At 46.6% G+C, this 12,705-nt stretch overlaps 1 protein-coding gene across 1 annotated transcript in view; it reads left to right on the forward strand.

The window, feature by feature from the left end:
* The window catches only part of LOC117438833 (tenascin-X-like), a gene marked incomplete at its 5' end in the record, with an annotated part of 90,374 nt that overhangs the window by 45,209 nt on the left and 32,460 nt on the right, over positions 1 to 12,705 (forward strand). The window contains 3 exon segments of the mRNA XM_034074216.1: positions 2,100 to 2,393; positions 5,849 to 6,142; positions 9,412 to 9,705. Of these exon segments, the coding sequence (XP_033930107.1) occupies positions 2,100 to 2,393; positions 5,849 to 6,142; positions 9,412 to 9,705 (882 nt within the window).

Raw genomic sequence — 12,705 nt, forward strand, 5'->3', positions numbered from 1 at the left:
GATGAAAGGATGGACGGATGGGTGGAAGGATGAATGGATGGATAGGTGGAAGGATGGATTTATGGATTGTTGGTTGGATTGATGGATGGCAGGATTTATGAGTAGAAGTATGAGTATAATTAAACAATGAATATGTAAATGGGCACTTGTCGTGGTTTAAATCCAGTCCACACCCACAGCCCCTTCACTCACTCCCCCCCTCGCTCCCCCAACTCCCAGAGATTTAGGAAGGAGAATCCAAAGAATCTAGCCCCCATGGGTTGAGATAAGCACAGTTTAATAGCTAAGGTAGAACACAAATCACTACTGCTACTAATACTACAAATAATAATGATAAAGCAAACAACAGGTGAAGAGAATACAACACCTCACCAGCCACCGACGCATAACTCACCCAAGCCTGCCCGTCTGAGCACCGACCCATACCTCCTCCATCCCCCCCCAAGCTCCAGTTCTTCCAGGTCTCTCCCCGTTCTATCCTGGCTATGTCCTGCTATGGTATGGAATAGCTCTTTGGCTAGCCTGGCTCAGGTGTCCTGTCTCTGCTTCCTCCCGGCCTCCCCTCCTCCCTGGCAGAGCAGGAGCTCAGAAAAGGCCTTGGACAAACCAAACCTTTGAGCAGTAACTCAAAACATACTTGCTCTCAGCAACCGTTCTCAGCCCGAAAGTCAAAGCACAGACTGCACCAGCTACCAAGGAGGAGAAAAATGACTGCTACTGCTCAAAGCAGGACACTGTGCTTGAACAGTGATTGCATGTACAGAAGGCAGATGGTGGAGTTTGTGCTTGAGCATGTATTGAGTGGTTGAAGGTCTGTTCACCAGAATGGCTGCCTGTGGGATGGGTGGATCAATGGATGGGTGGATGAATTTGGGTTTTTGAGTAGATAGATGGATAGAAAGCTCCATGGAATATGGAATGTCTGGAGAGCTTTATCTCAGTGAGATGTGTTGAATGTTGCATGGATGAATAAATACACAGGTGGATGAGTGCTCAGATGGTAGATTTGGAATATGTTGTTGATCGTGTATTGTGTGCTCAATAGGACTTTACAGATGCATGGCTGGATGTAAAGATGGAAGGGAAGAAGTAGGATGGATGGATGGATGGAAGGATGGATGCATGGACAGGTGGATGGATGGATAGATGAAAGGATCAGTGATGGGTGGACAGATGGGTGGATGCGTGGATGGATGCAGGGATGGATTGCGGAAAGGATGCATGGATGGATGGAAAAAAGGATTTATGAGCAGAAGGATGAGTAGACTGAAACAATGTTTGTTGAATGTCTGGAGAGCTGGATGCTGTTGGAATGAGGGGAGGGCTGCATGGATGAATGGATACAGTAATGGATGCTTGGATTGATGAATGGCTGATAGACCATGAAAGCCTTCAAGGGCAGGTTTGGCTTTGCTGAATCCGTCATTGATTGTACAGAAGGTGGATGGGGGAGTTTCTTCCTGATCATGTGTTGAGTGGTTGAAAGGTCTTTAGAGCAGCATGGCTGCCTGTGGGTTGGACGAACAGATGGACAGATGGAAGGATGCATGGATGGATGAATGGATGTCTTTGGATTTATGAGTAGATGGATGGATAGAATTACCCTTTCAGCATGGAATCCTGGAGAGCTGTATCCCAATGTGATTCACTGAGGGTTGGATGGGTGTGTAGATATGTGAACAGATGGATAATCTGATGGTAGATGTTTGAGTGTGTTGCAGATTCTGTATGGAGTAGTTGATAGGAATTCATAGCTGCATGGCTGGAAGGAAGGGTTGAAGAGGGGATAAATAATGAATGAATGGATGGATGGATGGATGATGGGTAGATGGATGGATGGGTGCGTGGCTGGGTGACTGGATAGGTGAATGGATGATGGATGGATGGATGAGTGCGTGGTTGGATGCAAGGTTGGAAGGACGGATGATGGAGGGATGGGTGAATAGATGGGTGTATGGATGGGTGGATGGATGAATGGATGGATGATGCATGTATGGATGGATGGATGGGTGTATGGATGATAGAGGTATGGATTATGGATGGATGGATGCAAGTACATGCAGATGTTCATTCCCCACATTGTGTCCTCTCCATTGCAGCCCCAGCTCCAAGGGAGGAGGAACCAGCAGCGCAGCCAGTGCTGGGTGAGCTGAGGGTGTCCGAGGTCAGCCCTGACTCGGTGCAGCTGCAGTGGAGCGTCCCCGAGGGCACCTTTGACTCCTTCACGCTGCAGTACCGCGATGCACAAGGCCAGCCCCAGGTGCTGCCCGTGGACGGGGGTTCCCGCACGCTGACGGTGCCGGGGCTGTCCCCGTCCCGCCGCTACAAGTTCAACCTGTACGGGATGTGGGGTCGCACACGCCTGGGCCCCGTCTCCACCGACACTGTCACAGGTGAGGGGGCTCTGGCACCAGCCCCGCTGAAGCGCTTGGGAGGGGACAGGAGCTTGGGCAGGGCCCGTGCTGGTGCCTTGGGCAATGGAGGAGAGGGGTGGGAGGGGATGTGGGATCAATGGGAGGATGGGGTGTGAGAGGTTGGAAGGATGGAGGGGTGGGTGCATGGATTCATGGATGGATGGATTCATGAATGGATGGATGGTGGGTGAATGATTGATGGATGGTTCATGTATTAATGGATACGTCAATGGAAGAACACATGGGTGGATGGACGGATGGATGGAGGGATGTATTTGAATTTATGCTTAGAAGGAAGGATAGAATGACCCATTGACTATGGAATCCTGGAGAGCTGTATCCCAGTCAGACACGTTGAATGTTGGATGAATGAATGGATAACAACATGGATGGACAGCCGGATGGCAGATGATTGATTATGTAACTGTTCCTGTATTGAGCAGTTGATAGGAATTCATAGGTGCAAGGCTGGAAGGATGGATGGACGAGAGGATATTTAATGTATGGATGGATGGATAATAGATGGATAACGGATGGAAGGGTGGACGTCTAGAAGGACGGACGGATGAATGCCTGGATATTGGATTGATGGATGGATGGAAGAACGAATTGATGGATGTTTGTTTACGTGAAGACATGGATGTTTGGAAAAAAGGATTTATGGATAGAGAGATAAGTAGAGAGGAACAATGTTTGTTGAATGCCTGGAGAGTTGGATGCTGATGGAATGCACTGAGTGCTGAATGAAGAATGGATACTGCAATGGATGGTTGGATTGACGGATGGTTGATAGAACCTGAAAGTCTCCAAGGACAGGTTACACTTTGCTGAATAAGTGATTGAATGTAAATGAGGCAGATGATGGAGTTTGTGTTTGATCATGTGTTGTGTGGATGAAAGGTCTTCAGAGCAGCATTGGCCTGCTGTGGAATGGGTGGATGGACAGATGCATGGAGGGATGCATTTTGGGTTATGGATAGAAGGATGGATAGAATGACCCATGACAATGGAATCATTTAAAGCTGTATGCCAATGAGATTTATTGAAGGTTGGATGGACGAATAGATAAGTAGATGGATGAACAGTCAGATGGTAGATGATTGAGTATGTCACTGTTCCTGTATTAAGCAATTGAGAAGAATTCATAGATGCAAGGCTGGAAGGAAGTGTTGAAAAGAGGAGAATTAATGGATGGAATGTGGGTCAGTGAATGTATGGATGTTTGCATGGATAGATTAATATTTTGATGAATAGATTGATGGTTTGTGGATGATTGATGGATGGTTGAGGGATTAATGGATACGTCAATGGAAGAACACGTGGATGCATGGATGGATGAAAGGTGGATGGTTGAAAGGTGCATGTGTGGCTGCCTGGAGGGATGGATGGAAGAAAGGATTTCTGAGCAGAAGGATGAGTGCACAATGTTTGTTGAAAGCCTGGAGAGCTGGATGCTAAAGGAATGCATGGAGGGATGAATGGATGAATGAATACAGCAATGGATGCTTGGATTGATTGATGGATGATTGAACCTGAAGGTGTTCAGGTCCAGGTCTGACTGTGCTTGATCAGTGATTACATGTACAGAAGGCAGATGGTGGAATTTGTGCTTGAGCATGTATTGAGTGGTTGAAGGTCTGTAGATCGGAATGGCTGCCTGAGGGATGGGTGGATGGGTGGCTGGATGGATGAGTTTGGATTTATGAGTAGATAGATGGATAGAAAGCTGCATGGGATATGGAATGCCTGGAGAGCTTTATCCCAGTGAGATGTTTTGAGGGTTCCATGGATGAATAAATACATGGAGGGATGAGTGGTCAGATGTTAGATTTGGAGTATGTTGTTGATCGTGTATTGTGTGCTCAATAGGACTTTATAGATGCATGCCTGCATATAAATATGTAAGGGAAGAGGTAGGATGGATGTATGGAAGGATGGATCGATGAACGAATGGATGGATGGATGGATGAAGGGATAGATGATGGATGGCCAGAAGGATGGATGCATGGATGGATGCATGGACAGATTGAAGAACAGATGTATGCATAGATGGAAAAAAGGATTTATGAGCAGAAGGATGAGTAGACTGAAACAATGTTCAATGTCTGGAGAGCTGTATGCTGTTGAATGAGGAGAGGGCTGCATGGATGAATGGATACAGCAATGGATGCTTGCATTGATGAATGGCTGATAGACCATGAAAGCCTTCAAGGGCAGGTTTGACTGTGCTGAATTCGTGAATGATTGTACAGAAGGCGGATGGGGGAGTTTGTGCCTGATCATGTGTTGAGTGGTTGAAAGGTCTTTAGAGCAGCATGGCTGCCTGTGGGATGGAGAGACAGATGGACAGATGGAAGGATGCATGGATGGATGAATGGTTGTATTTGGATTTATGAGTAGATTGATGGATAGAATTAACCTTTCAATACGTAGTCCTGGAGAGCTGTATCCCAATGTGATGCACTGAGGGTTGGATGGATGTGTAGATATGTGAACTGATGAATAATCTGATGGTGGATGTTTGAGTGTGTTGCGGATGCTGTATGGAGTAGTTGATAGGAATTCATAGCTGCATGGCTGGAAGGAAGGCTTGAAGAGAGGATAAATAATGGATGGATGGTTGGCTGGGAGGTTGACGGTTAGATGGATGGATGGATGGATGGGTGCGTGTCTGGGTGGCTGGATAGATGTGTGTATGATGGGTGGATAAGTGAATAGGTGTTTTGATTGATTGGTGTGTGAATGGATGGATGGATGGATGGGTAGATGGATGGATGGATGATTGGTGGGCGGATGGATGGGTGCGTGGTTGGATGGATGAGTGAATGGATTAGTGTGTGGATAGATGGATGTGTGGATGGGTGGGAGTATGGATGGATGACGGACGGATGGGTGAATAGATGGGTGGATGGATGTTGCATGGATGATGCATGAATGGATGGATAGATGAGTGGTTGAATGGATGGGTGGATGGATGGCTTTATGGATGGATGGTTGGTTGCATGGATGGATGGATGGATGGATGATGTATGTATGGATGGGTGGGTGGGTGGATGGATGGATTGGTGGGTGGATTGATGGATATGTGAATTGAAGAATGAAATGAAGAATGGATTGACGTAGAGGGTATAAGGAAAAGGAATGGGTGAATGGATGGGTAGATGTATGGAGGAAAGGATTTATGAGTACAAGGAAGAATAGAAACAATTTCTGTTTAATGCTTGGAGAGATGGATACTGATGGAATGGATGGAGGGTTCAATGGATGAATGGATGCAACAACAGATGAATGGAAGGGGATTGAATAGAAGAAAGAGTGGAAGGAGAAAGGATTACGTGGATGGATAGATCTTCTAATGGAAGAATGCATGATTGAAGGGACAAGAGTTGAGCGCATTGATATTCATGTTGTGCATTGTGTCCTCTCCATTGCAGCCGCAGCTCCCCAGGAGGAGGAACCAGCAGCGCAGCCAGTGCTGGGTGAGCTGAGGGTGTCCGAGGTCAGCCCTGACTCGGTGCAGCTGCAGTGGAGCGTCCCCGAGGGCACCTTTGACTCCTTCACGCTGCAGTACCGCGATGCACAAGGCCAGCCCCAGGTGCTGCCCGTGGACGGGGGTTCCCGCACGCTGACGGTGCCGGGGCTGTCCCCGTCCCGCCGCTACAAGTTCAACCTGTACGGGCTGTGGGGTCGCACACGCCTGGGCCCCGTCTCCACCGACACTGTCACAGGTGAGGGGGCTCTGGCACCAGCCCCGCTGAAGCGCTTGGGAGGGGACAGGAGCTTGGGCAGGGCCCGTGCTGGTGCCTTGGGCAATGGAGGAGAGGGGTGGGAGGGGATGTGGGATCAATGGGAGGATGGGGTGTGAGAGGTTGGAAGGATGGAGGGGTGGGTGCATGGATTCATGGATGGATGGATTCATGAATGGATGGATGGTGGGTGAATGATTGATGGATGGTTCATGTATTAATGGATACGTCAATGGAAGAACACATGGGTGGATGGACGGATGGATGGAGGGATGTATTTGAATTTATGCTTAGAAGGAAGGATAGAATGACCCATTGACTATGGAATCCTGGAGAGCTGTATCCCAGTCAGACACGTTGAATGTTGGATGAATGAATGGATAACAACATGGATGGACAGCCGGATGGCAGATGATTGATTATGTAACTGTTCCTGTATTGAGCAGTTGATAGGAATTCATAGGTGCAAGGCTGGAAGGATGGATGGAAGAGAGGATATTTAATGTATGGATGGATGGATAATAGATGGATAATGGGTGGAAGGGTGGACGTCTAGAAGGACGGACGGATGAATGCATGGATATTGGATTGATGGATGGATGAACGGATGGATGGATGTTTGTTTAGGTGAAGACATGGATGTTTGGAAAAAAGGATTTATGGATAGAGAGATAAGTAGAGGGGAACAATGTTTGTTGAATGCATAGAGAGTTGGATGCTGATGGAATGCACTGAGTGCTGAATGAAGAATGGATACTGCAATGGATGGTTGGATTGACGGATGGTTGATAGAACCTGAAAGTCTCCAAGGACAGGTTTCACTTTGCTGAATAAGTGATTGAATGTAAATGAGGCAGATGATGGTGTTTGTGTTTGATCATGTGTTGTGTGGATGAAAGGTCTTCAGAGCAGCATGGCTGCTGTGGGATGGGTGGATGGACAGATGCATGGAGGGATGCATTTTGGGTTATGGATAGAAGGATGGATAGAATGACCCATGACAATGGAATCATTTAAAGCTGTATGCCAATGAGATTTATTGAAGGTTGGATGGACGAATAGATAAGTAGATGGATGAACAGTCAGATGGTAGATGATTGAGTATGTCACTGTTCCTGTATTAAGCAATTGAGAAGAATTCATAGATGCAAGGCTGGAAGGAAGTGTTGAAAAGAGGAGAATTAATGGATGGAATGTGGGTCAGTGAATGTATGGATGTTTGCATGGATAGATGAATATTTTGATGAATAGATTGATGGTTTGTGGATGAGTGATGGATGGTTGAGGGATTAATGGATACGTCAATGGAAGAACGCGTGGATGCATGGATGGATGGAAAGGTGGATGGTTGAAAGGTGCATGTGTGGCTGCCTGGAGGGATGGATGGAAGGAAGGATTTCTGAGTAGAAGGATGAGTGGACAAACAATGTTTGTTGAAAGCCTGGGGAGCTGGATGCTAAAGGAATGCATGGAGGGATGGATGGATGAATGAATACAGCAATGGATTCTTGGATAGATTGATGGATGATTGAACCTGAAGGTGTTCAGGGCCAGGTCTGACTGTGCTTGATCAATGATTACAAGTACAGAAGACAGATAGTGGAGTTTGTGCTTGAGCATGTATTGAGTGGTTGAAGGTCTGTAGATCAGAATGGCTGCCTGTGGGATGGGTGGATGGATGGATGGACGGGTAAATGTATTAGGGTTTATGAGTAGATAGATGGATAGAAAGCTGCATGGAATATGAAATGCCTGGAGAGCTTTATCCCAGTGAGATGTGTTGAGGGTTGCATGGATGAATAAATACACGGGTGAATGAGTGTTCAGATGGTAGATTTTGAATATGTTGTTGGTCGTGTATTGTACGTTCAATAGGACTATATAGATTAATGGCTGGATGCAAAGATGGAAGGAAGAGTTAGGATGGATGGAAGGATGAATGGATATATGAATGGATAGATGATGAATGCACAGATGGGTGGATGCGTGGATGGATGCATGGATGGAAGGGTGGATGGATACAGTGATGGATTGCAGAACGGATGCATGGATGGATGGAAAACAGGATTTATGCGTAGAAGGATGAGTAGACTGAAACAATGTTTGTTGAATGTCTGGAGAGCTGGATGCTGTTGGAATGAATGGAAGGCTGCATGGATGAATGGATACAGAAATAGATGCTTGGATTGATGAATGGCTGATAGACCATGAAAGCCTTCAAGGGCTGGTTTGACTGTGCTGAATGCGTGAATGATTGTACAGAATGGGTGGATGAGTGGTGAGAAGTTAGATTTTGAGTATGTTGTTGATCGCGTATTGTGCGTTCAATAGGACTTTATAGATGCATGGCTGGATGTAAAGATGGAAGTGAACAGGTAGGATGGAAGGATGGATGGATGGATGGATGGATGATGGATGAATAGATGGTTGGATGGATGGATAGATGGATGAAGGGATAGATGAATGGATGTATTTGGATTTATCAGTAGATGAATGGATAGAATGAACCTTTCAATATGGAATCCTGGAGAGCTGTATCCCAGTGTGAAGCTCTGAGTGTTGGATGGATGTGTAGTTATGTTACCGGATAGACAGTCAGGTGGTTTATGTTTGAGTGTGCTGCTTATACTGTAAGGTGTAGTTGATAGGAATTCATTGAGACATGGCTGGAAGGACGGATTGAAGACAAGATAAATAATGGATGGATGGATGGCTGGGTGGATGATGGGTAGATGGATGGTTGGGTGCATGGCTGTGTGGATTGATGGATGGATAGATGGATGGATGGTGGATGGATGAGTTTATGGACTTGTGGATGAACTGATGTGTGGATGGATGGATGGATGATGGGTGGATGAATGGATGAGTGCATGGTTGGATGGATGGATAGAAAGATGATGGATAGATGGGTGAATAGATGGGTGGATAGATGGATGGATGGATAGATGTATGGATGGATGATGCATGGATGGATAGATTGATGGATGTATGGATGCGTGGATGCATGGTTGGATATACGGATGGATGGATGGATGACGCATAGATGGATGGATGGGTGGATGGATGTGTGGGTGGATGAGTGGATGGATGGATGGATGTTCCATGGATCGATGGATGGATGGATGGTTGGATGGATGATGCATGGATGGATGGATTAGTGGGTAGGTGGATGATAGAGGTATGAATGATGGATGGATGGATGCATGTACATGCAGATACTCATTCCCCACACTGCGGCCTCTCCATTGCAGCCCCAGCTCCACAGGAGGAGGAACCAGCAGCGCAGCCAGTGCTGGGCGAGCTGAGGGTGTCCGAGGTCAGCCCTGACTCGGTGCAGCTGCAGTGGAGCGTCCCCGAGGGCACCTTTGACTCCTTCACGCTGCAGTACCGCGATGCACAAGGCCAGCCCCAGGTGCTGCCCATGGACGGGGGTTCCCGCACGCTGACGGTGCCGGGGCTGTCCCCGTCCCGCCGCTACAAGTTCAACCTGTACGGGCTGTGGGGTCGCACACGCCTGGGCCCCGTCTCCACCGACACTGTCACAGGTGAGGGGGCTCTGGCACCAGCCCCGCTGAAGCGCTTGGGAGGGGACAGGAGCTTGGGCAGGGCCCGTGCTGGTGCCTTGGGCAATGGGGGAGAGGGGTGGGAGGGGATGTGGGATCAATGGGAGGATGGGGTGTGAGAGGTTGGAAGGATGGAGGGGTGGTTGTGGGTGGATGGCTGGAGATATTGAACCATGACTGTATATGTGGATCGATGGATGGATGAATGGGTTGATTGTGTGTGGATGATTGATGGGTGGTTGACGGAATAATGGATGTGTCAGTGGAAGAACACATGGGTGGATGGACGGATGGTTGGAGGGATGTATTTGAATTTATGCTTAGAAGGAAGGATAGAATGACCCATTGATTATGGAATCCTGGAGAGCTGTATCCCAGTCACACGCGTTGAATGTTGGATGGATGAGTGGAGAAGTAGATGGATGAACAGCCAGATGGTAGATGATTGAGTATGTCACTGTTCCTGTGATGAGCAGTTGATAGGAATTCATAGATGAAAGCCTGGAAGGACAGATTGAAGAAAGGATATTTAATGTATGGATGGATGGATAATAGATGGATAATGGATGGAAGGGTTGAGGTCTAGAAGGAAGGACGGTTGAATGCATGGATATTGGATTGATGGATGGATGGAGGAACAGATTGATGGATGTTTGTTTAGGTGAACACATAGATGGGTTGAAGAAAGGATTTATGGATAGAGAGATAAGTAGACAGGAACAATACTTCTTGAATGCATAGAGAGTTGGATGCTGATGGAATGCACTGAGTGCTGAATGAAGAATGGATACTGCAATGGATGGTTGGATTGGTGGATGGATGATAGAACCTGAAAGTCTCCAAGGTTTCACTTTGCTGAATAAGTGATTGAATGTAAATGAGGCAGATGATGGAGTTTGTGCTTGATCATGTGTTGTGTGGTTGAAAGGTCTTCAGAGCAGCATTGGCCTGCTGTGGGATGGGTGGATGGACGGATGCATGTAGAGATGCATTTGGAGTTCTGGATAGAAGGATGGATAGAATGACCCATGACAATGGAATCATTTAAAGCTGTATGCCAATGAGATTTATTGAAGGTTGGATGGACGAATGGATAAGTAGATGAATGAACAGTCAAATGGTAGATGATTGAGTATGTCACTGTTCCTGTATTAAGCAATTGAGAAGAATTCATAGATGCAAGGCTGGAAGGAAGGATTGAAGAGAGGATAATTAATGGATGGAATGTGGGTAAATGAATGTATGGAGGGATAGATGGATGTTTTGATGAATAGATTGATGGTGGGTGTATGATTGATGGATGGTTGAGGGATTAATGGATACGTCAATGGAAGAACGCATGGATGCATGGATGGATGAAAGGTGGATGGTTGAAAGGTGCATGTGTGGCTGCCTGGAGGGATGGATGGAAGGAAGGATTTCTGAGTAGAAGGATGAGTGGACAAACAATGTTTGTTGAAAGCCTGAGGAGCTGGATGCTAAAGGAATGCATGGAGGGATGGATGGATGAATGAATACAGCAATGGATGCTTGGATTGATTGATGGATGATTGAACCTGAAGGTGTTCAGGGCCAGGTCTGACTGTGCTTGATCAATGATTACAAGTACAGAAGGCAGATGGTGGAGTTTGTGCTTGAGCATGTTTTGAGTGGTTGAAGGTCTGTAGATCAGAATGGCTGCCTGTGGGATGGGTGGATGGATGGATGGGTGGATGGACGGGTAAATGTATTAGGGTTTATAAGAAGACAGATGGATAGAAAGCTCCATGGAATATGGAATGTCTGGAGAGCTTTATCCCAGTGAGATGTGTTGAGGGCTGCAGGGATGAATAAATACACGGGTGGATGAGTGGTCAGATGGTAGATTTTGAGTATGTTGTTGGTCGTGTATTGTGTGTTCAGTAGGACTATATAGATTAATGGCTGATTGCAAAGATGGAAAGAAGAGTTAGGATGGATGGAAGGATGAATGGATATATGAATGGATAGATGATGAATGCACTGATGGGTGGATGCGTGGATGGATGCATGGTTGTAAGTGTGGATGGATACAGTGACAGATTGCAGAACGGATGCATGGATTGATGGAAAAAAGGATTTATGAGTAGAAGGATGAGTAGACTGAAACAATGTTTGTTGAATGTGTGGAGAGCTGGATGCTGTTGGAATGAGGGGAGGGCTGCATGGATGAATGGATACAGCAATGGATGCTTGGATTGATGAATGGCTGATAGAGCATGAAAGCCTTCAAGGGCAGGTTTGACTGTGCTGAATCCATGAATGATTGTACAGAAGGCTGATGGTGGAGTTTGTGCCTGATCACGTGTTGAGTGGTTGAAAGGTCTTTAGAGCAGCATGGCTGCCTGTGGGATGGACGAACAGATGGACAGATGGAAGGATGCATGGATGGATGAATGGATGTATTTGGATTTATGAGTAGAGGGATGGATAGAATTAACCTTTCAGCATGGAATCCTGGAGAGCTGTATCCCAATGTGATGCACTGAGGGTTGGATGGGTGTGTAGATAATGTGAACAGATGGATAATCTGATGGTAGATTTTTGAGTGTGTTGCAGATGCTGTATGGAGTAGTTGATAGGAATTCATAGATGCATGGCTGGAAGGAAGGGTTGAAGAGAGGATAAATAATGAATGGATGGATGGATGGGTGCGTGTCTGGGTGGCTGGGTGTCTGGATAGATGGATGGATGGGTGGATAGATGGGTTGATGGATAGGTGCATGGTTGGATGCATGAGTGGATAGATTGGTCTGTGGATGGATGGATGGATGGATGATGGACAGATGGGTGAATAGATGGGTTGATGGATGCATGGATGATGCATGGATGGATGGATCGATGAGTGTGTGAATTGGATAAATGGATGGATGGATTGGTGAATAGATGTATAGATGGATGTTAGTATGGATGGATGGATGTATGATGCATGGAAGGGTGGATGGATGATGGGTGGTTGGATGG

Source organism: Melopsittacus undulatus, unplaced genomic scaffold (assembly GCF_012275295.1).
Source record: "Melopsittacus undulatus isolate bMelUnd1 unplaced genomic scaffold, bMelUnd1.mat.Z mat_scaffold_65_arrow_ctg1, whole genome shotgun sequence".
Taxonomy (NCBI): Eukaryota; Metazoa; Chordata; class Aves; order Psittaciformes; family Psittaculidae; genus Melopsittacus; species Melopsittacus undulatus.